This window comes from Amyelois transitella, chromosome 8 (genome assembly GCF_032362555.1).
Source record: "Amyelois transitella isolate CPQ chromosome 8, ilAmyTran1.1, whole genome shotgun sequence".
Lineage (NCBI taxonomy): Eukaryota > Metazoa > Arthropoda > Insecta > Lepidoptera > Pyralidae > Amyelois > Amyelois transitella.
Genome location: NC_083511.1, coordinates 10532442 through 10557823, shown reverse-complemented (window position 1 = coordinate 10557823; position 25382 = coordinate 10532442). Strand labels below are relative to the sequence as shown.

General features: G+C 35.6%; 1 protein-coding gene and 1 non-coding gene across 3 annotated transcripts in view; both read left to right on the top strand.

Moving 5' to 3' along the window:
• LOC106136796 (blood vessel epicardial substance) overlaps positions 1-25382 on the top strand; it is a 37407-nt gene that overhangs the window by 7840 nt on the left and 4185 nt on the right. Inside the window, exons 2-6 of one of the 2 annotated variants that reach the window (XR_001228664.2) lie at positions 5317-5474; positions 17160-17262; positions 20640-20780; positions 21946-22081; positions 24015-25361. Coding sequence is in view for 1 of the 2 variants with exons in the window: in XM_013337446.2 (XP_013192900.2) it covers positions 5317-5474; positions 17160-17262; positions 20640-20780; positions 21946-22081 (538 nt within the window). In the remaining variant the exon portion in view is untranslated. The remainder of the gene's footprint in view (positions 1-5316; positions 5475-17159; positions 17263-20639; positions 20781-21945; positions 22082-24014; positions 25362-25382) is intronic. The other variant, XM_013337446.2, reaches the window with a different exon arrangement.
• On the top strand, positions 14153-14224 carry Trnad-guc (transfer RNA aspartic acid (anticodon GUC)). Its single transcript has one exon. It is a non-coding gene; the product is annotated as a tRNA-Asp (tRNA).

Here is a 25382-nt window from a genome sequence, read left to right as displayed (position 1 = left end):
AACACGAGGCCCGGGTTGTTTTTGCTTGTAAATGAAATTATTTAGCCGTCGATGTTATATTTTTGTATGATAATAAAAAGAAGATAAAAATTCCAAAAGACACAACATAATATGTTTCATAACAACATTCTAAATTAAAAGTGTAGTCTAGACTTGAAAGTCACGAATCCGATCAAAAAATGTAATGTTATGAATTGGATGTGTTTGTTGAACTAGATAATACTAGAGGCCGCCCGCGACTTCGTCCGCATGGAAACCCTATCAATCCCGCGGGAACTCTGGGATAAAAAGTAGCCTATGTGTTATTCTGGGTCTTCAGCTACCTACATACCAAATTTCATGGTAATCGGTTCAGTAGTTTTTGCGTGAAAGAGTAACAAACATCCATACATCCATACAAACTTTCGCCTTTATAATAGTAGTAGGATGAATATCATATGTAATAGTTTGACAATAGTTACTTGCAATACCAACAAAGCTTTCAACTACGTGTCTCATTCGTCTAAATGGAAAATATTGCCTCCAGAAACGGCACAAACGGGAAAATTTTACCCAAAAGGAAGTAAATAATCAGGTTACCGAATAATCCTAATACAAAGACTCATTTTGATACACCGTGCGCGTATAAAAAAGGAATTTATCGTACAGGCACCTGCAATTCACGTTGTTCAAATTCATTGAAATAGAGCCACTACTACAGGGACATAAGAGGCCTACAGTTCAGAGTAACTTATTATTTTTATATGCAGATTAGTCGAATAGCAAATATCAAAAGCACGCAGGGATTTGAATACAAACGGACAGCATTGCATTGACATACCAAAGAGAAGGAACATGTCTTCTGTGTTGTATCATTTAATGAAAAGGGTAAATTAAACGAAAGCATATATAGGAGCATAAGTTAAATACTCACTTCGTGTTAAACAATTATGTTGATAGTACTGCTAAATGTCTAGTAAAAGAAGATTAAATCAAAATTCAATTCAAATTGACGGCCTCTGTGGCGCAGCGGTAGTACGCTTGTCTGTGACACCAGAGGTCCCGGGTTCGAATCCCGGCCAGGGCATGATGAGAAAAGAACTTTTTCTGATTGGTCTGGGTCTTGGATGTTTATCTATATAAGTATTTATTGTAAAACATAGTATCTTGAGAAAGTATCTCGTAACACAAGTCTTGCACTTACTTCGAGGCTAACTCAATCTGTGTAATTTGTCCTGTATAGGTATATTTATTTATCAATAAATTACTAAGTCGCAACAAAACTTGCTCCGGAAATAAACTTTTTTTTTAGGTACCTACTTACTTTGATTTATCTTTAACAGCCATTTCATAAAATTAACAATGAAATCCCAATAAAGCTTGCAACAAATAAACTTCAGCTCCAGTTGCGATTGTTACATTACATCTAGACCGTTAATGTAAACATAACCTATAAAATCCGCGCTCGCCAGAGTGCATTCGCGTGCAGTGTGACGTCACGCAGGGCGTTCACACCGCCTTCCCTGCCCCACTGACCCGCCTCAAAGGACTGCCTACTGCCTAGAGCCTTTTAATCCCGGTTTAGCAGGCAGGTGTATTGAATTTGATAGGGGCACTTTTTATAAAAGCAAGGTGTGGCTGCGAAGCCCGGCGTAGTGGTTTTATTTTTAAATGCTTTAAGTTTGTGTCGATATTGTTAATGGAAATTGTGATCTGGGCTTAAATTTTACTTACTTTTACCAACAACGGCTTCGCAGTAACAAGTTACAGCCGATTAAACTGCAGATAGGAACATCACGTACTTACAATATTACGTATTTATCTCTTATAGGCTAGACAAAGCCACGGTTACGGCGTTTACGTTAAGGGAAAACATCGCAAGGAAACCTGCACATTCAGGCAACTGGATGTGTAACCATGGATCCAATACGGGGTTAGGTTTACGTTTTAAGGTTGTGGAGTATAGATAGGAGTCGCTCTTCCCGGAATCTTCTCCAGAGAGGTGATAATGCAACCGGGAATAAAGCCAGGAGGAAGAATGCTAGATTAAAACCAGTAGTCACAAGTATCGAAGGCAACGTTTATCTGGATGGCTTCATGATGGAATGAACATTCAGAGATAGTAACAGGACTTTAATCATCGCCTAAAATCCCAAGGTTATAAATTTATTTTACAATTTGCAGGACCAATCTAATCTGAATTAAAACCTACTGATGATACAGGTGTAATTCTCACACAATTTACCAGAAATCTTATTCGTCTCAGAATATGAATCTGTTTCTACTGTTTCTATTGACTTAACAATTTTATGTTAAACCTTTGAAGCAGGTAATCTAAACGTTTAGCAAAAAATTGACATAAGTGGTTTAAAAGCGTGCAGGTACCCGTTTCTACCTGAATGCAAGTTAATGTTACCTGCGAACTGATGAACAATATATTGTGAAGTTAGCATGAAGTATACACCTTATTTAAGTTTTAATTGCAAAATATGGCCACCTGCTTTTCTTACTGAAATGCAAACTCCAAATTTATTATGGCATTTAATCTATACTAATGTTATAAAGCTGAAGAGTTTGTTTGTTTGTTTGAACGCGCTATACCTATTTCTATTGCATAGTACATTTTACCTGAGAAAATGCAATGTCTTATTCTCAGGTGCAATAAAGACTTATTGTATTGCATTTTACATTGAATCGAACTATCTTACGGTTCATAGTTTTCTCATAGACTTGTGGTAACAATACAGTAACAGACACTTTATGGTTATTGACTAACGGTTTAACATCAGCTATACATATTCATTGTGGAAAGTTTAACGCTTATTGTTTTAATTATGTCACTATTATTTCTCCTTTGCAGTAACTTATTATAATCGGAACTTCGATAATGAAAGCAATTATTGATTATTTTCATACATGAAGTTACTAGTAGCTACATATCTGACGGAAGACGGCCCACTTCCAGGTTTTTTAATAAACCCGTAATGATCCAGCCCCGCGCTAACATCTAACCTAGATATGATGTCAATATCGTCTACAACTTTAAAATAGATGTTGTTATATGTCTGATAGATTCCGTCGTTTTTTTGTACAAAATGTGACTTTTCCATCATACGTGCACAGTGCAATTTATGATCTTCTTTATATCACTCATAGAAAACGTATTCCTATTTGTAAAGAACAAAAGATAAGAATTTTCAACTTTGGTTTTTATAGACGCTTGACGACGCTAGTAGATTATCGAGATCGTTAAGGAGTTGGTGTGAGTTATAATTATTATATGAGCAAAAGTATATTGAAAAGAAGATTATTCCCTACCTAAATAGCTAATTCTTCTCGTCTTGACGTGCAGAACAAGATACAAATAAACCAAGCTTCTATGTCTGTTTGTGATCGGTTGTACAGCGACAATGTTTGCATTTAATTTGTATTACGGCTTCGAACCCTCACGTTTCCAATTTCCTAGTAGATTTACATTACATGTAGCAAATTCTAGCCATACCGTAGTCTGTACATCTTTCACTCAGTTTGGTAACTAAACAAATTGTTGTTTATTCTGTAGCGCAGTGAGTGACATCTCGCTTGTTTAGTGGCTTTATTGCGACCATGTGCTACTTCGAATTGTTTAAACTATGTTTAGGATTGTCAAACACCATATCGTGGGTGACCGTTTGTTCATAGTTGTCCGTGACTCTGTTCAAATTGGCCTTCATACACAAACATATTGCGGGGGGCAGTCCATCGCTTCAATGACCATGACTGTTAAAAATTGAGGAGAATTTTTCTTCTGGATAATTTCCTGAAATCCTTTAACCTTTGTCATTATGAGCTTCTATAGCTCGGTTGATAAGGGATGTTTCAAATAATTCGGAGGTTTCACTTTGTCGAATTATCTTACTTTGTATTTCATAATTTAGTTTCTGTCAATAAAGACTATTATTATGGCAGATTTATACACCTATTTTATTTTCAATTAACCTATAGTTCTTATTTAACTTTCAATTTAATAAATGTTGACGCAAACAAAACCATGTGCTGAAGAGAAAACAGTTTTAGAGTAACAATATTGGTTCGGATGTTCAGTCTGTTTTTCTCGAAAATATTCAGAAGTCCAATATTTTGCTGAAGCCAGGTAAACATCGCTCATCCGAGCCGCCCCAGATATTACCCTACGCTCAGTTGGATCTTTACAGTGCCAAATAGAAAAATAATTAAATAAACCTTACTTTATGAAATTGAAATAAAAATGTTATGGGAGTAACTCTTAAATCAAAACGGTTTACCATTAAGAAGTGGCTGGTGGCACACAATATAAATAGTAAGCATTTATCAGCTTTAAAATTTTACAGTCCGCCAAAAGTGGCCATTCTTTTCGATTTAATACCCCAGACCGTGAAGAGTTGCAGTTCTTTGAGAGGATCAGATTGTTCCATGCGAGTATTTGTGGATAGCTGAACTACATAAAGTTGTTCCCTCTGCTTGCTAACCTTGTTCGACTGAAGTTGTTTGTACTTGTTAGAAAACTATTTGCTTTAGTTTACAGTGTGTCAATTACAAAGATAACGTTTGAATTCAAATTCAAATTTGAAACTTTTTCGTGATAAGCATCGTTCGGTTTTTCAAAAAGATTTGGAAAATTGATGAATCTTGTTTCGACTTTTTGTTCGGAGATGGCAAGTAGAGTTTTGCGATTCTGTATTAGTTCATTAATATTCTAAGACTTAATATTATGTTGGCTGTGATTAATCAGATTCTGATTAATTATGTTGTACATAACTTAATTCCGTAATAACTAAAACGTGCCAGTTGTACCCAAAATTAGTTACACGTGTCAAGAAATGGCACAAGGCTTAAGTTTCTCCCTCCTTGCAAAGCATGGAGCGGAGGCGTAGGAGAATTATTAATTGACGTCGACACCATGCCTCCAAATCCACATTGACAAATGAAAGAGGAGATCTGTCTATACAAATATAAATTACTGCCTCAATGAGCATTGAGAAATGCCTTCCTAATTCGGGCCGCGTAATTTTGCCGTGAATCAGCCCGTTTGTGACTGTATCTGGGAGCTATTATTATCATTATAACAGAGCAGCGGAACAATAAACTTGGTTCAATATGATGGTGTAATTTGAGTAGTGCGTAGTTATACCAAGACTTGATGAATGACTTCTTTATCATATTGTCGAATATATTTTCTGGGAATTTTCGAGATATTGTTACTTTAGTTACGTAAAGTGAATCTTCTTCTGCTGAAATCAATCCAGTAGAATTTTTATAAACGAAAATGTTTACTCTATATTAATACTTCTACTATATTAGTATCATCTTTGTCCTCAGGTGTACGTGGCGTTATTCAAACCCCTTCGGGTGTCCAGACGGCAGTTCCGAAGAGTGCTCATGTGCATGAGGAACATTCGCCACCTCAAGTGCCACGAGTTATACGCGCACGAGAAAGTCACCAAAGTGGATAGTTTGTCTCTGGTGCTGTCGGGCAAGTAAGTCTCTTCCTTACTAGTTTCAATAGTTTTTTGTGGTTTATTCGGACATTTTTTCATGACGAACAAAACATTTTGAAATTTCTTTTTCACCCATATCTTACGCTGTACGCGCAAAAGTGACCAATCAAAGTTGGCTCTTTCTGGTGTTATCTGGCAAGAAAGTCTTTATAAATTTTTGGTTACATAGGTGAGTCTTTTAAGTGAGGTTTCCATTCTGACCTTATTGTCTTTCTTCTTCTTATGAAGTTCTGAATTGATTGCTAACATCTCCTGCTTTAACCTTTAATTTAAATAAAAAGAATATTCCTAGATTTTTTACCTTATCGTAGTTTTTAGAGAGTTCATAATGTGGACCAAATTTGATATTCAGTTTGAGTATTGAGTTACGAAGCCAATATGCAGTAAATCGACCAAAATCGTGCGTATGATGTGTAGATCTTGAATATTCCCCTCAGAATTTGAGTGATATTCCACGCATCTTAGACCGTTTAGATTCTAAATCAGGCACGGGCAGGTTCTTCCGTTTAGTTTATGACACGAAATTTAATCTGATAAGTGAATGTATTTGAACACTAACTCATATTATATTACTCGCAGTACTCGTAGTAATAACCGTTTAAATCGCGTATATTCATACATAAACCACACCTTTTTTCCGGAGGGTTAGGCAGAGACCACATCTTTCCACTTGCCACCATCCCTACACACTTCTTTCGCTTCATCCACATTCATCACTCTCATACCTATATCATTAATAACATTCATTAATCGCGTATATCGTCTTATTAATACCGTATAGGTAACCTTAATAAATATTACTACTTATATATTATGAAATAATGATAATATACCGCCCTGGGTAGCATCTGGAGTACATTCAAAAGTTCAATTTCAAGCGATCTGCAAAAGTAGGTGATATATCACTCAATACCTAATCAACTCATTATCTGACCAACAACATGATGATTCAGAAAACCGGAACCACATCTGATTATTAAATAATGCAACTAACCGGAAAATTTGCTATGATTTTATGTATGAATGTTTGTTCCTAATAAAATTAGTGATCAAATCCTCTTAATCACGAGTTCGGGAGTAGGACCTTTAGAATTTTCTTTCATGTTGCTATTCTGTTCTTATTTCCAACTGATTAACTCGTTTAACTGACCGACAATATTATAATGATTCTGAGAACCCCATCTGGTTATTAAATTTAATGCTTTATAATGATGGTGCGATGACTTCATTCAGTTTCGCGTATTCACGAATTTAATTAGGTAATCCTTTTGTTTCTTCGAAGTGAGAATAGCGAATACACATGAAAACAATAAGATTATAAAATAAATTAGTTTTATCCACATTATTACTGCTTTCATTGTAGTAATAATAATTTCTAAGATTAAAGTAGTAGATGATATCATAATTTGCTTTTCTGCTTGACGTGAGTTTAATTACAAATTAATCAGATTGCTCACAGCTGTAATGTTTGCTTGTCAGTTTTGCTGCACGGATGGAGATATCGGATTTCGTGTAAATATTGTTGGTTATCTTAAAATTAAAACCTTTTAACTGAAATCATCATTAATTCATATAATCACGTCTTAATCCCTTGCGAGGTAGACAGAGCCGGCAGTCTTGAAAGACTGACAGGCCACTTTCAGCTGTTAGCCTTAATGATAGAATTGATATTCAAATATTGACAGGCAGCTAGCCCATTGCCTATCCCTTAGGCGCCTTTTACGACATCCACGGGAAAGAGAGTGGTCCTATTATTTTTTATATTGGTGCCGAGAACCACATAGCACTGAAATGATCATTGCATTTATTATGATACAGTTGGCTCTGAGTCAAAATTAATTTATGTAAGTTGGATTATTTAATTGTTATCGGTAATTGCATTAATAATTATTGTGTTGATCCTTTTCGGTTTGTCTATCACTGGCTTTTGATTTTATGTATGTACATATTATTTTTTCTGTAACGAACAAACTCAAAAACTACCAGACTTATATTTGACCTACGGGCAGAAATAACCAATAAAGAGTTTTAGGCTTAGTTTTTCTTGAAATTTCTAAGATAGCGAAGCCCCGTGCAGTAGTTAGTGAGTAAGTAAATGCTTTATTGTTCACTAAAGGAGTACATTACAATTATAAAACACTAGTACAGTACAAAGGCGGGCTTATCCCCACGTGGGATCTCTTCAAGCCAACCTGACAATAATAGGATCGCATGCAAAATTGAGGCAAGAGTGAACAACGACTTCACTCACGAGATGTGATGCTTAACACTTATATAAAATGATATGTTGACGGCCTCTGTGGCGCAGCGGTAGTACGCTTGTCTGTGACATCGGAGGTCCCGGGTTCAAATCCCGGTCAGGGCATGATGAGAAAAGAACTTTTTCTGATTGGCCTGGGTCTTGGATTTTTATCTATATAAGTATTTGTTATAAAATAAAATATCGTTGAGTTATTATCTCGTAACACAAGTTTCGAACTTACTTCGAGGCTGACTCAATCAGTGTAATTTGTCCCGTATATATTTATTTATTTATATGTAAATCCATTTAAAATGTCCAAAAAATAAATAAGTATGATTTCACCGGCAGAGCTGTTAATAGGGTCAAGTGCGGACGGATCCCAGCTTTTAAATTTCGGCTCGAGTGTTCGGGTGAAGTGACAGAATAGAGAGATGTGAAAAATCCATTTAGATCTGTAAATTTTTTAATATAGTTAGATGTATTGCTTTTTACATACATTTTCCTGTCGTGGGCATACTGGAAGAAATTCCTCTAGAAATAATTAGTGCCCTTATACTAAATTTTCTTATTTTTTTTTTACCTTGATGTAGGTACATAAATATATAAATAAATACATTCATATAATAACGTCTATATCCCTTGCGGGGCAGACAGAGCCACCAGAATTAAAAAAAACTGATTGGCCACGTTCAGCTGTTTAGCTTAATGGTAGAATTGAGATTCAAATAATCACAGGCTGCTAGCCCATCGCCTATAAGAAGAATCCCAATTTTATTATACTTTTCCTTAGTAGCTTTTTATGACATCCGTGGTAAAGATATGGTTAAGCTTTTTACTCTTCCAAATATTAGGTGGCAAATAAAAATGATTGATAACACTGACATGCTAGTCTAGAAAGTGCCCATAATATATTTAATTAATAGTGTATTAAACACAAAAAGCAGTGTTATCGTTGTTGTTGCGAAAAGTGAGTACTAAATACATAAGAGCAGACATAATGCAATAAATTGCATAAAATATAACGATGTTTGTGAATGAAAAGAAAAGTGGTCGTGATGATGCAACCTATTGCAATCGGTCAGTGTCGTCTTTCGTCGTCTTGACCTCATTGCGCATTTTTCCTCATTCGCACTTTGAGCAGTCTTAAACTACAAGTTACTCGGAAATCATACAAATTCAGCCATTTCGTTACTTCTTCCCCTTTTATAGTTACGTATGTCGGTATTAAAACATGGTAATCTCGTGAACTTCCAGTACTAAAAAAATCAAAATTTCTCGCAGTCCTGCAAATAATGATGCAAAATTTAAGGTTTCTGCGCCCAGTAATTTCAATTGTACTTACTTACATTGTATTTGATTTAGTCACGCAGATTGATATGATTTGAATACTTCAAATATCTTTTTCCCTTATCATGACGCATTTCTGATTGTATTTTCACCTCTCGGCGGTATTTCGTTTGTCTGTGAGTGTGAGTGTCCGTTCTTTATGTTGATAGTTTCATTAGTAATATTTTAAACAGATATTGTAGTGAAATTTCATGCTAAGAATCAAGTATAGCTACTGTTATCCTCACTTTTTACAGTATCACAATTTGTAATTATGTGGCAGCTACCTGGAACATTAGCTGGGGTTTGTCTAGGGATAACTTTGCAGCCTCTTCGTGATACCACACTCTAGGGCTGGCTATACATATGTCAGCAACAATGAAGGTTATATCTGTCATGAATACATACATGTGGATGAAGCAAAAGAATTGTGTAGGGATCGTGGCAAGTGAAAATATGTTAGTATCTGCCTATCCCTCCGAGAAAGAGGCGGGGTAAATAGAGTCAACAGTCTCGAATAGTCTAAAACGATTTTCAGGTGTATAGCCTTAATAATAATAGTTTTAATGTCGATTATTTTATGTCGTACATAGAATTTACTTCTGTCATAGTTCTTTGTGAACAGAAATATCCAATAACTATAAGCAATTTTAATTTACAGAATTTCGCTCTTGTGTGGTGAGGACATTTAATTTTTTTATATTACTTGAATATAGGGGTAACAACCCTGTGTTTATGGACGTAAAATTAAGGACTATTGTAGTTATAAATTATATGACGTCATAATACGAGTGTGCTCGTAGGCTCCTAATGATAGCTGTAAATTGCCGACTTTTGAGGATATTTGTACATACATACATACATATGGTCACGTCTATATCCCTTGCGGGGTAGACAGAGCCAACAGTCTTGAAAAGACTGAATGGCCACGTTCAGCTATTTGGCTTAATGATAGAACCGAGATTCAAATAGTGACAGGTTGCTAGCCCATCGCCTAAAAGAGGAATCCTAAGTTTATAAGCCTATCCCTTAGTCGCCTTCGCCTAGAGGATATTTGTATTGTTATTGTTGCCTTAACTATTTTAAAATTCAGGCTATTTAAATATAAATGTGGAGCTTATTAGTTGTCATCTCGGAAAGGAGTATTTTCAATGGCTGTATTCGTCAAGTGCCGTAATCTTTTCTTCATCATCCTCTCGTACTTACATCTCAGCTGCGGCCATTTCCCCGTGGGAACTAACCCGGATCCCCATTTGACCGCGATCCAAAATTGGAGATAGTCGGGGAATCACACATGAGTATTCTTTACTTATTTTTACACTTGCTATCTATACTAATATTATAAAGCTGAAGAGTTTGTTTTGTTTGTTTGTTTGTTTAAACGCGCTAATCTCAGAAACTACTGAACCGATTTAAATAATTCTTTCACTGTTAGATAGTCTATTTATCGAGGAAGGCTATAGGCTACATTTTATCCCGGATTTCCTACGGGAAACGTCAACAATGCAGGTGAAAGTTGAATGAGTCGGCCATCTGCGAGCTTTCCACGCGAACGCTGCGCAAACCAACAAAGATATAGTAAAACAATGTACTAAAGATGTGAAGTACTCATTTTTTGCCACAAAAAAGTCCGCGAGAGCATATATCTATCTCTTAAGGTTTACTTACAATAACCACTTTTATGTTTATTTTTAAAGATTAATTTTTCATTATAAACATAAGTTATTTTGAAACCAATTTTCTTTAATTCAGTATTAATCCTTATCCAAATAAATATGTTTATTACTTTCGGCTTTTCATGTAGACTAAAATCGCCATTTACAGTATATAAATCAGACGAATAGGTTTTGAGATATAGTCGTTACTGTCTTTGATATCACTTAATTTCAGTGAACATCTTAGAAGATATTACTATTTTAAAGTAAAGTAAAGTATCAGCCTGTAAGATCCCACTACTGGGCAAAGGCCTCTCATCTCACTATATACGGTCTCCGTTCCGTCGCGGGTAATGATGTGGGCCAAGTCGTCGCCAAGTCGCATAACAATTAGCAGCTATAATTGATAAAGCCAAGGAGGATGTTTGCAAAAATAAATATGATGCCCAAAATAACTATTCCACGCGGACGAAGTCGCGGGCACAGCTAGTTCTTTATATAGGTGATGGGCTATTACTATTTGTGTTTCAATTCCTTAACTAAGCCATTCTGCTGAACGTCCTTTGACTCCCTTCGAGACTGCTAATTCTGTAAGGGTATTAAGACGGGATAATATAATTATGTCTGTTTGTCTCGCGTCTGACCTTTGCGACATTGATTCATTGAAAGAATAGTACCCTTTCTCGCCACCAAATAGATGCCGAATTTCCAATTTCTAGATGTGTACGCTTGAGTAGAAACTCATGTAATGTAGAACTTGATAGATGGAAACATATTTGTCATTCAGTATTCCCAGATGTTGACGTGGTGAATTCTGTTGGAATACTACGACTTTTCGTACAAAATGTTAATACTGGTATGATTGATTGTAATTGTAGTTTAGTATTCAAGGACATTTTTGTCAGAGAGATATGTTTAGCACGTTATTTATCGATAATGACTCACGATTACACTGAAATAATTAGAAAGTTTTCCTTATACATCAATATCTATACTAACAAGCAGATCACGTCTAGACAAGTTGACATGAAGCCAACAGTCTCGAAAAGACTTAAAGGCCACATTCAGTTGGATGGCTTTATGATGAAATTGAAATTTGGATATTAACAGGAAGCTTTTACGCTGGACATACCTTTAAGTTATATTAGACATACATTTACCTTTAGTTTCCTGACAAGCTTCACGTTGTGTCATTCTTTGAATTCTCGTTTTCATAGCTTTCCCTTATTTTTGCTTATTTCCAATTTCCTGGGGTCCATTTACCTACACTCTTCTTTCTTTGGAACCGTCTTCACTTTTATGGCATCATGTCCGTAGTTATCTTTAACGTTGTCGTTTCAATAAAAGCCTGCATCAGTATCACCTCATTTCCAATTGTTATATGCTGATTTACGATCGCAGTCGACATAAAGTTTTAACTGTCCGACTCTTACAACAAACCGTAAAAATCCGTGTACCATGGAGTAATTACTGCTAAAGCCATATTTACGAGGGCCGGAGTCAACACAGCTGGGCTATCCACCCTTCGCAAGGGTTCTTTATACCCGTAGATAATTTTGATGCATGATGGGAAGCTATTGATATGGAGGGGTAAAATTGATTCTATTCTTTTATAGAGTGACTCACCAGAACTTTGTGTCTAATCAAATTAGTATAGTTAATGAAGACAAAATTTTCAATAGTCAAATAAAAAATAAGTAGATCACTTATTTCTAAAGAAATTTCTTCCAGTACTCAATTTCTCTTTAGTTTTAGTCCTATTCTTACTTTTTCCTTGATGTAAGTATATAAATATATAAATAAACAAATATATCGTTGCTACGGCATAGTCATTTTCAAAGTAACTATTGAATATTTTGTCTTCATTCTAAGTGATTTGTATTCTAAGTGATTTACTTATTTCTTGAGAAATTTCTTCCAGTAGACCTACGACATATTTTTCTTTAACGATCGTTTTATCTTTATAGCATCAATCTACTCTTTCTAGATCTTCTTTTCAATTCAATCAATTCACTGCATTTAAGGACAATAGTTGCTTGGTCCTTTTAAATTTCGAACGTTTTGCTCCCATGACTTGATATGTTACGGTCGTTTCAACGTGGACATTTCGCTCTGAGGACCAACTACTCCTAATTCATCTGAATGTGTAAGCCGGCCTCGCTGCACCAAGCGAGTTTTTAACCGTGCACTTTGCAGGCACTCCGCCAACACCGCTTCGTGGATAGTGTACTTATTTGTAGAGCCATTGGGCTCTATCACGATTCCGATACTAGTAGTTTCACCCGATTCTGCTGTAGTTGGCCAACTTGACTGGAAAATGCTAGTCAGGTTAGCCTATATTTTATGCAGTCATACGTGGTAAGTTTATGAGTATGCCAAGTACTATGCGTGTTCGTTTTCCTTGCACGCGAAACCTATTGGAACAGATTTGGATAAAACTACAACAGTTATGGGTACCCAGAGTATTACGTGTTTATATCTCTTGCTTCTAAAAAATTTAGACAAAATGTCAGTAACAAACTTTAGAACAACTCTTAGGCTAGATCTTGTTAAAATACGTCATACCTTGTTATATATATAAACACATATCAAGTCTGTCTGTCTACCCCAAAGGGGTCCAATGGTATAGTCAGACCCTATAGTCATAAGGCTCAAAATCCATTAGCTGAATGGTTTAGCGATACATTTGTTAGAAATAAAATCTTTTGAAATAGGTATGTTAAACCTAAAGAGAATTTAAGAGAATATGTAGAAAACCTTATTTCAGAAACAAAGTGTTCGAAGGCCGTAAAAGAGCGGTGTAATGACGATAATAATCCCTTACTGTAAACTGATACAGACAAGGTTTAAACAGAATTTAACGAACAAGAAATTGTTTGTCGAAACTGAGTTTTTTTCCGAGAAAAATCCTTTAAAACGTCCATTGCCGATGGCATAAAAAGCGTCACTCGATATTGACGAGTCCATTATTAGAGGTCTACGTTATCCAGTCATCCAGTTTTTTACATATTGTGGTTTTTATGCTGTTATTTTTGCTTTTATTATCTCCTCCCCCGTTATATGGTCCTCTTGTGGTTTTGTCCCTGTTGGGTCCCATTCTGAAGAGGAGATAGGGATCTACCTATGAACGCAATGCTGGCTGCAAAGGGATATCTGAAACCTTTACCATTGGAGAACCTATCCCATTTGCGATCATGTTGACACATCTTTTAATTATTAGCCTTAACGTGCAGGTCCACACCATATTTTCCTTCACCGAATGCCATTATTATAAAAAAGTAAATATACGATCAAATATATATAGTCATATGAGTGTAAAACAATGCTTTATAAATATGCGCATTCATTATAAGGAATGTATATCATTATCTTATCTAAATATAATTTGTATTTGCAACAAGTATATGAACATGAATTTCGCCATTACTCGCAAGTCTTCGGTAGTATAGTGGTCAGTATCCCCGCCTGTCACGCGGGAGACCGGGGTTCGATTCCCCGCCGGAGAGATCTTTTTTTAATTTTTTTTTTTACTTTTTAACAATTATTTTTTAACCATTTAAACTAAAAGAAGTGATCTTAATTACACATAACTAAAAACACATTTATATAATGGGGTGTTTAAATGAGTTATCCGCTCGGATTTCGCCAACAAAGCTCACCCGAGCTTTTGTCGTCAACTTTGTTATGAACGACCTTTCACGTCGGGCGGGGTTGTTCGGGAATTATATTTAGCCATACAAAACAGCATAATGTCAAGGAAAAATCAATTTTCATCAGTTCACGTTGATGGATTGTGCATTTTGTTCACTATACTCACTACTCTTACTAAGTATCTAATTATTTATATATGATTACTGAACTGTTTACGTGAGATTATGTTTTTTTTTTCAATAAATCAAAATGGACCGGTAATGAACAGAACGATTTATTCATAGATAATTTAAATATTTAGTAAGTGTCATTTTTTGTGCACAGATACACAATATCAGCGAACTAGTTGACAGTGGTAGTTAACAGTTTAAAGCATTACTTAAACATTTTTAAACAATTCCCTTTTGTCGTAAGTACATTGTAACGTTAAAATATGAATCTCGGGCGGTGGAAGGGCTGAACCGCCGAGACAATTTCCAGGAAAATTATGTATGATAATGATTTAAAGTGTTAAAAATGCTGGCAAATAATTTTACTCATTGGATGTTTATTTTTTTCTTGTGGTTTCTTGTTTTAGAATTTAACAGGATATGCATATCCGTCGATAGATTGAACAGTGCTCAAGGAAATTGTGGCAACGGGAAACGAGCGAAGGAATGGCTTTTTAGATCTTAATTGCTCTTAAATAAAACTGTGAAAAGATTCTGTAGGTATATCCTGTTAAGTAGCTGACTACATGACAGGATATACCTACAGAATGTTTTGGCACTTGAAAAAAGTTACTAGTCAGTTGCCGTGTGGTTCCCGGCACCAATAGAGGAAATATTAGGACCACGCCATTTTGTTCCCGTGGATGTGTTGTCCCATTCCCGTAGGAACATCATCATGATGTATATATCGTAATGTATCCTAAGCGTGTGTTGTGGATCTATAGAGTAGATTCCAAGACAAACCAAATTACGAGCGCACACAACCCCATTGCATATAATTTTAGTGCCGTGTGGTTCCCGGCACCAATACAAAAAAGAATAGAACCACTCCATCACTTTCCCATGGATGTCGTAAAAGGCGACTAAGGGATAGGCTTACAACTTGGGATTCTTTTTTAGGCGATAGGCTAGCAACCTGCCACTATTTGAATCTCAATTCTATCATTAAGCCAAATAGCTGAACGTGGCCATTCAGTATTTTCAAGACTGTTGGCTCTATCTGCACCGCAAGGGATGTAGACGTGACCATATGTATATGTATGTAAGTATGTATTAAAATTTTACTAAAAATGAGCAGTTTTTACTACACGAACTAAGCTTAAAACACACCAATCTGCTTTCCACCACTGAAAACGTGTACCTTTATACCCAAATTTCTGGCCAAAAAGGCTTAAGTACAGATATTGCTTGCTTCAGCATTGACCCGCAGATTCTGATCTAAAATATCCGTCACGCTGTGTAAACAGGTCAGGAACCTGTGACCCTGGACCTGTCTGACTCATCCCTGCCCTCATGTCTACTCTCAGCGTGTTAATTATCGCCCGTCCGAGGGTTATTAAACTTTGTTTATTAAACTTTTGCTGTTCATTTATTCACGAGACCGACGCTTTAGCACCATCAAATATTAAACGTTAATGCATCTCTTCTCCTCCATAACGGCCTCTGTGGCGCAGCGGTAGTGCACTCGTCTGTGTCACCGGAGGTCCCGGGTTCGAATCCCGGCCAAGGCATGATGAGAAACGAACTTTCTCTGTTTGTCCTGGGTCTTGCATGTTTATCTATACTATAAGTATTTATTACAAAATATAGTATCGTTAAGTTAGTATCTCGTAACACAAGTTTCGAACTTACTTCGTCGCTAACTCAATCTGTGTAATTTGTCCCGTATATATTTATTTATTATTTATTTATCTCTGCTTGCTTTATCATTATGGGGCGTTGGTGATGATGTATCGGGTTGCATGTTAACGGTTACTACATCACCTCATTCCCGGGTGATGGGCAGAGACTTCATCCGTCCACTTGGTGTGATCTCTGCATACTTCTGGCTCTTCATCCACTTTTATAATTATCTTAATGCCGTGTGGTTCCCGGCAATATTAAAAGAAAGAATAGGACCACTCCGTCTCGTTCCCATGGATGTCGTAAGAGGCGACTAAGGGATAGGCTTATACACTTGGGATTATTCTTTTGGGCGGCGGGCTAGCAACCTGTCACTATTTGAATCTCAATTCTATCATTAAGCCAAATAGCTCAATGTGGCCTATCAGTCTTATCAAGACTATTGGCTCTGTCTACCCCGCAAGGGATATAGACGTGATTATATGTATGTTAATGCAAGCTTGTAGGTTTAGGGTAGGTACTATTGTTACCTCTGACCTTTTGCCAAAAAGTCCGATAATGCTACAGATTACTTTATTTTAATAATTATTTTGAACGACACTTGTGTCTAGTTGGCAGAACCTTTAGCCTTATCCGATTTCAATTGTGATCATTTTTTTTACTTCAACATACATACATACATACATATGGTCACGTCTATCTCCCTTGCGGGGTAGACAGAGCTAACAGTCTTGAAAAGACTTAATCGCCACGTTCAGCTATTTGGCTTAACGATAGAATTGAGATTCAACTAGTGACAGGTTGCTAGCCCATCGCCTAAAAAAGAATCCCAAGTTTGTAAGCCTATCACTTTTTACATCAACTTTCAATCTTGTATAGAACACAACAGTTCTGTAAGTCTTATCCCTTTTACCGCTTTATGATGTCATTGGCTATACGTTAACATTGTGTCTTCCAGATTGGTGGTGTCACAGAACCAGCGGGCGCTGCACATAGTGTTCCCGCACCATTTTCTGGATTCCCCCGAGTGGTTCGGCGTGTCAACGGATGAATTCTTCCAGGTGAATCTGATGATGCTTAATTTTGGTTTTGTCGTTAAAGAGTTGTGGTTTTTGTATAATTTTACATACATATATATATATATATATAGTCATGTCGATATCCCTTGCGGGGTGGACAGAGCCAACAGTCTTGAAAATAGTGATAAGACGCGTTCAGCTTTTTGGCTTGATGATTGAATTGAGATTCAAATAGTGACAGGTTGCTAGCACATCGCCTGAAAGGAGAATCCCAAATTTATGAGCCTATCCCTTAGTCGCCTTTTACGATATCAGTAGGAAAGAGAAGGGGTGGTCCTATTCTTTCTTTTATTGGTGCCGGGAACCACACGGCACGTTATATAATTTTGATTAATCATATCCTTTTATAAGTCGTTTTTTGCGTCGATGTATTGCCTAGTTTTAAAAATACTAGTTTCGAATTCTTAAAACTTGTGAATTGGACACTAGGACGTTATGCATTTCAATGCGCAAGTGGACCAAACGATTATGCTAAATGGAAAGAAATCAGGTTTTATGCAGCAATATTATGTACCCGACCACAGATCACTTAAATCTATAATCGCCACTTGCAGTCGCTTTGATGGCTTCGATATTGAGTTTCCACTTTCCATAGATTATAAATAGGACAAGTCTAGTTATTGGCCTAGTTCTCGAAACTGACCAGTCATAAAAACAAAAAAAAAATTGTAAATTGTCTGACTGTTTCGTATTAATACTTAACGCATATTATATATTTTGTATGGTCCTCAAACACGTCAGTTTCAAGGTACTCTCGACTTTGGGTCAAGAGCCTGCATATTGTTGGGTAGAAATCTATACTAATATTATAAAGCTGAAGAGTATGTTTGTTTGTTTGTTTGAACACGCTAATCTCAGGAACTACTGGTTCGAGTTCGAGACTAGTGTAACGAGATACTAACTCAACGATACTATATTTTATAATAAATACTTATAAGATAGATAAGCATCCAAGACCCAGGCCAATCAGAAAAAGTTCTTTTCTCATCATACCCTGGCCGGGATTCGAACCCGGGACATCCGGTGTCACAGACAAGCGTACTATCGCTGCGCCACAGAGGCCGTCCACTTGAATACCACCATGTGTTTTAATAAGATTTCAAACATATACAATGACACTTTCACCAATGTTTGCTGCACTTACAAGCGGGGTGGGCAAGGTGAACCGCGGCCGTAATTGGTGTTCACTGTTCAGTTATCGCCGCACATGGCCGTCAGTCTCAACTCAATGACGGCTTCTCGATTTGGTCACAGATTTCGCATTCATTGAAGTTATATATATACACTTCAGTCATGTGGAGAAAATGAATGAAAGCAGGTTGACTAAGCAGATATACAAGGAGAGTGTGGAGGGAAGGTCGGAGTGGGACGACCTAGACGAACGTATCTTGATCAAATTAAGGACGTCCTGGTAAAGGGTCAGGTCAAAAGTACCCGAAACCGCCGAGCTTGCATGAAGAGACTTATGAATGTGGATGAAGCGAAGGAAGCATGCAGAGATCGTGGCAAGTGGAAAGAGGTAGTCTCTGCCTACCCCTCCGGGAAAGACGCGTGATTTTATGTATGTATGTATGTATGTATGCATATATACACTAGCTGTGACCGCGTGGCATAGTTATATTGGGCATCATCGATGAATAATTTCCCCCGCTTTTTTTTTCACATTTTCCATTATTTCTTCGCTCCTAATAGTTGCGGCTTGATGTTGTATAGCGTAAAGCCTTCCTCGATATATGGTCTAATCAACACAAAAATAATGTTCAATTCGAACCAGTATTTCCTGAGATTAGCGCGTTCAAACAAACAAACAAAAAAAATCTTCAACTTTATAATATTAGTATAGATTACGGTTTTGAAAATGTTAGAATTTGTTTTGTTCATATTATGTATATGTTCATATTATGTATATGTCCATATTACACCAAGGCAAGATATTTTGCAGTAGTATTGACTGTCTGTCGTTATGTTCTTCAATTTCTTTTACTAAGTTATTACGACACTTCATAAAAGCAGTGTTCGCATTTAAGACTTTAAGACGCATTTAATTTATACATGCATTCATTTAGTAAAACAAAAAGAAACAATCTGAACGAGAAACGATATCCTTAATGTAATCGCAAAAACCATCTACTCCTTTTTCGTTCTCAGAATTTTATTTTAAACAAGTAGTTACGACGTCGTTTCAAACTGTCGAACAAACATATTAAATTAACTTTTGAAAACTTGAGTTTTGGTACGAAAGCACGTGATTCTTGGAATTCTAAAAGGCGTTGAATGTTTATAGTTGATTGCTTTTGTAAATAACTTTTACACGGGTTTCTGGTAATTTGAAATCCTTACTGAAAAATAACTGGCATTTTTAGGTTATTTTTTTTTCCTGTTTACTTTTTCTGTTGAAATTTATGTAAAGAATCTTTCCATTTTATACTACTATTTGTCATCAGATTAAGTGACACAGATTAAATAGTATCTACCTCTTTGTCACATGTTACTGGCCAGTTGTAAATAGTTTCATGTTTTGATTTTTGTTAAGGAATTTGAGTGGAAAAAAATTGAAAATCGAAATTATTACGCAATAAAATCAAAGAGCTTAATAGGGTCACTCTTTTTTTTTAAACTTCAGACGAAGTCATAGTAGTAATAGAATCGCATTTCCGTTAAAATAGCAGTTTGATGTACCATATATTGAACCAAGAAGGTCTTGGTTGTAATCCCCTGAGCACAGTTTGGTGCCACATGAATTGCTAGGATTTACGTTACGGATTGAATTTAGAGGCGGGACCAACGCCCTGATGTATGTTTACGGAGGTTGTATATCTTTGGGATGGGCATAGATTTTTTTAATACACTTGTGGGAATTTCGGGATAAAAATACTTTAATGTTATTCCAGGATGTACATATTCTACCCGTGTATTTAATTGAAAAAATCCGTTCAGTAGATTTTGATTGAAGGAGAATTAAACACACAACTACAAAAATTTTTAAATTATTAAATTTGTGTGAAGAATTTGTTAAGAGTAGGTACTGAACAAACTCTGATACTTTTCTATCAGATTCTGATGTCTTACTGATAGTTATGGATGTCTTGGTAAAAAGAAGAAGAAGAATTAAGTTTTTATGCAATTGTGAACGTGATAGAAAAGTATAACTATGAAAAGTATTTTTAATCGCCCACAATACTTGCATTTTAAAATTCAATATGTTCTAATATGAATTCATAGTAATTATTGATTACAGGTTGAGCTAGCTCCAAAGAAAGTTCGAGACTTGAGTAATGAGATTATAAAGATACTAAAGAATACAAGATTACCTCGTTTCAAAAACTACTTGAATTAAAAATTTCTTTCTCTGATTCCAGGTGTCAATAATGGCGATGGAAGAGTCCCGAGTGCTGGTATGGCATCGGGACAAGCTGAAGTTGTCCATAATGTCGGATGCGTTCCTTCAGGCTGTGTTCGATCACATATTGGGCAGGGATGTTGTCCATAAACTCATGCAGGTCAGTTGATGAACCATACATACATAAAATCACGCCTCTTTCCCAGAGAGGTAGGCAGAGACTACCTCTTTCCACTTGCTTCATTCATTCATTCGCTTCATCCACATTCATAACTCTCTTCATGCAAGCTCGGCGGTTTCGGGTACTTTTGACCTGACCCTTTACCAGGACGTCCTTAATTTGATCAAGATACGTTCGTCTTTGATGAACAATGTTAGTTTTTATGGCCCTGAACAGCTTTGAAACGGAGACATTGATTTTGGAGGACGTCCTGGTGAAAGGTCAGGTCAAGATGAGTACATGAAACCACCGAGTTTGCATGTAGAAAGTTATGAATGTGGGTGAAGCGAAAGAAGTGTGCAGGGATCGTGGCAAGTGGAAAGATGTAGCCTCAGCAAAAGAGGCGTGATTTTATGTTTGTATGATAATGCTTTTGGTTAATGCCCTTGTATCTTTATCATTATAAAATATTGGGTCTGGCCTGGATGTTTATCTGTATAAGTATTTATTATAAAATATAGTATCGTTGAGTTAGTATCTCATAACACAAGTCTCGAACTTACTTCGAAGCTAACTCAATCTGTGTAATTTGTCCCGTATATATTTATATAATCGCAACCACGATAAATTCACTTGAAAGCCTTCTCCGAAAACTCTGTCTCGACTCCTGTAATTTATGGAGGAGTCAAGAATGGGTGCGCTTTCAAAAGAGCAAACGCGAGAACGGCCCACTCCTACCATGATTCTGGTCGTATAACCTCAAGGTTGGTGGACCCATGGGTGGTGATGAGATAGTGTTACTGTATTTAACTGAACTGGGCAAATTTGTTTTTATACTGTCACACGGCCAGGTCGTTAGTTTATTAAAATTTAAAAAAAAATACAGTATTATCCTATTAATATTATAAATGCGAAAGTTTGTTAGTATGTCAGGATGTCATTATGGATGTTTATTACTCTTTCACGCAAAAACTACTGAACCGATTACGATCAAATTTGGTATGTATCTAAGTAGCTGAAGACCCAGAATATCATATGGACTAATTTTTAAACCGGAGTTCCCGTTAGATTGATTCCAAGCAGACGAAGTCGCGGGCGGCCTCTACACACATATATCTATACTTTTCCGACTCATATCAATTGTAAAGCAAACTGCAAATTCCAGGTGAGCGAAACCATGGGTGTGAGTAACGGCCACCTGCCTAATAGTTATGAGGAGGGCGAGGACAAGCCCATGCTCGTGGTGAAGAAGGCTGGAGACGGGCCCGGCATCACAGCGCTGCTCAACCGGCAGTTACAGGGTGAGTGAGAGTGGGGTGTAACAGCGGGCCACAAACTCCTTTAAGCTACACTAATATTATAAAGAAATTGAAAGAAAAGAGTATAACCTTTATTGTTTGTTTGTAAGAGGGTAATCTTAGAAAATAAAGATTTGTACATACATAAAATCACAACTCTTTCCCGGAGGGGTAGGCAGACACTACCTCTTTCTACTTGCCACGATCTCTGCATACTTCCTTCGCTTCATCCACATTCATAACTCTCTTCATGCAAGCTCGGCGGGTTCGGGTACTATTGACAAAGATAAAGATTTGTACATTAAATTTTTTTCGATTTGAAAAGTACAGAATATGCGGGAGTTATAGACTGAGTGAGTTTTATTTGTGGCCCACTGTACATACATATGTGATTCTAAATTTGAGGATAAGTATTGATTTTACAGTCGGATACAATTCATTTGAATTAACTACGTGTAGCTTTATGATATTTTTGCCACTCAAAACTGAGGTTTTTGAGTTTAACAAAGCTTAGGTTTTTGGGTTTTAGAGTATAAATTTTATTGACACTGTTACATTTTATTAAGTTTTTAAAATAGTCAGTAAAATTAATTTAAAAAGTTTTATTTTTAAATGTATTCGATCCAGGCGCTATAATTTCTATAAATAATGCATGCCCAAATCAAATAAATAGTTACCTAAATTTTACAATAATAATATTGCTATAAGCTAACATTTCGATTTACCTATTTTTATTAATGGCTGCATTCACTGAGACAAATATTAAGATATTCCATACTATTCATTTTGTTTGTGTTCATCTGTTTGTCATATAAATGTCGTTGCATGTACTGTATAGCTATAAATTATGTCTAGTTTTCACGGTCAATAATGTGTATCCGGCTCGAAGGACCATACTAGGAACCTACTTTTTAATAATAACATAATACAAACATAATTTAAAATTTATTTTTTTATAATAACGTAATACAAACATAAAAGTCCCTATAACAACATAATAATATTGTTTTTATGTACCTTATTTATTATTTTAAATTTTATTCTATTTGGTATTATCCTTCAGCTAAAATAAATTAAGTTTTTGAATATACCGCCATAATGTTTAATTGTGTATCTATGAAATATCTACAAATTATTAATATTCATTGTTGCAATTCCCGTGTAAACTAGAAGTCATTTTATCGCATGTTTTAATTGAATCTTCAGTGAATACATGTCATTACTGTATGAAAACTTTTAGCTAGCTTTCCTATCTGCCATATTGTCGCTTGTAATAATAATTATGTGAGCATTTTTGTACTCTTCAGTAAAATACCCAAAACTAAAAAGTTTCCCTTAATGAAGTTTAAAAGATTTTTTAACATAAGTAATTACCTGATTATCGTTCATTAAGGTTAAACGTTTGGGCAGTTGTTTGTTAGACTGTAATTAACTCTCTGTTTATGAGATAATATTGGTTTGCTTCCATAGTGAATATAATTAATTTTCTTGTTTACAAAAATATAAATGATGGATTTAGTAAAAAGTAAATTTAAAACAAAATATTTTAATTTAAAAAAAAAGGCTTTAATTCGTTCATATTTCAGTTTCGAAATACGAATAACGAAAGAAGCAAACCAATAGTTATATATTGAGCTCAGATTTAGCTGCTTAAAACAGACTGGATAGTCTCCGAAATTTTATTTATTAAAAGGTAGAGTATTCTACTTAAGGTGAGTTTAATTAAAATAAGCTACTATATACTATTGAATTTGCTTACTTTAATTACTCGTAGTTTTCCCAAATTCTGTTAATTTTTCGCAAGGAAGTAGAATATTCTACTTTAAGTTTAGGTACAACTTTTTTCACCCTTAAATTTACCGAGGCATTATTCAACCTGTTTGAAGCATAAATTGATGTGTTTTGTGTTCCGTGGTTGATGTGTGTGCCGGTGCAGGAGAGCAAGCGCCGCTGCTGCGAGGCGCCCGCCCCGCGCTTCTGCTCGGCGACGACTGACATCCCCACCACTCCCGCTCCCAAAACTACCTGCATTCCTAATTTAAACATAGTCCTTCTCCGTTCTCATGTTGTCCTGGTACTTTCATTTGGAGTATAGCCATCTTATGATCTTGTTCTTTTGTTCAGTTTTTTTTTTAATAAAACCGTTTTTGACTTCAAAGGCGAATTGAATGTGAGTTTATATCGAGCCGCTTTTCAAATTGAAATACCAAGTTGAACTTAAATTAATATTTCAGGTTTACACCTGGTGTTTTCTAAAACTAGAGACTAAATTTAAAAAAAATAATCATTGACCAAATATAAGATTGCAATTACTCCAATGAAAGTGAAGTACCCACAAAAATTAACACCTGAATTGCAAATCTATTTTATAATAAACATAAAATGTTGATATCCATTTATGTACATGGGATGTAAGGTAATCTTTTTGTATTGCTTGTGATGTATATCTGTAGTGAGTTTTAAAATTCTGTATAGCTAACAGTAATGTTTATGTAATAATTATTATGACAGTAAATCTAAAACATAGTTGCTGATAGTACATACATATATTGTAAAGCTTTAGATCATTATATAGCATATAATATTTTTGCTTTAAATATTAACATCATTCTCTCCTGTCAACCATGACATATTTTTATAAATATAATGTGATATTATATGTTTTATAAGTATTATTTTACCTATTTATTCATCGCATGTATCATAAATCTGGGGTTACTAGGTATGGATAGTGTCAAATTCATAATTTCTCAAGAATATCCCTCATAATATTATAACTAGTGACCCTTCTAACTTGCTAGTCTATATGTGCTATTTTGCATGTTTGGTATACCTCTAACAATTTATTATAACGTGAATATATGCTATCACTTTCTTGAATTGTAAATAAAAACAACCAATATAAAGAGTCGCTAGTGACTATAGCAAGCATAGTGACTAAAACTTTTTAAACGCCACCTGAATTATAAAACTAACTAAAATTTAAATTTGGATGGAGTTTGGATTGTAATTGAGTTAGTTATTCTTTTGTTGGGTGTACTGTACATTTTTTATCACTGCCATTATAGTTGATACGTTAATTTTGAAGTAAAATTTTAGAACACATAGTTTATATAGCATATATTCATTATTCCTGTAAAAGTGTGCTTTAATTGATATTCTAGTTACCTTTTATGTAATCGTAGTTCATAAAAAATTATAAGAATTATATAACTAACATCCTTATCGTCCTGTCCTTAAATTCCAAATTCCCATAGCATGTTTGGAAGAGCAACGTACAAAGGTAATATTTTGTTATCAATCT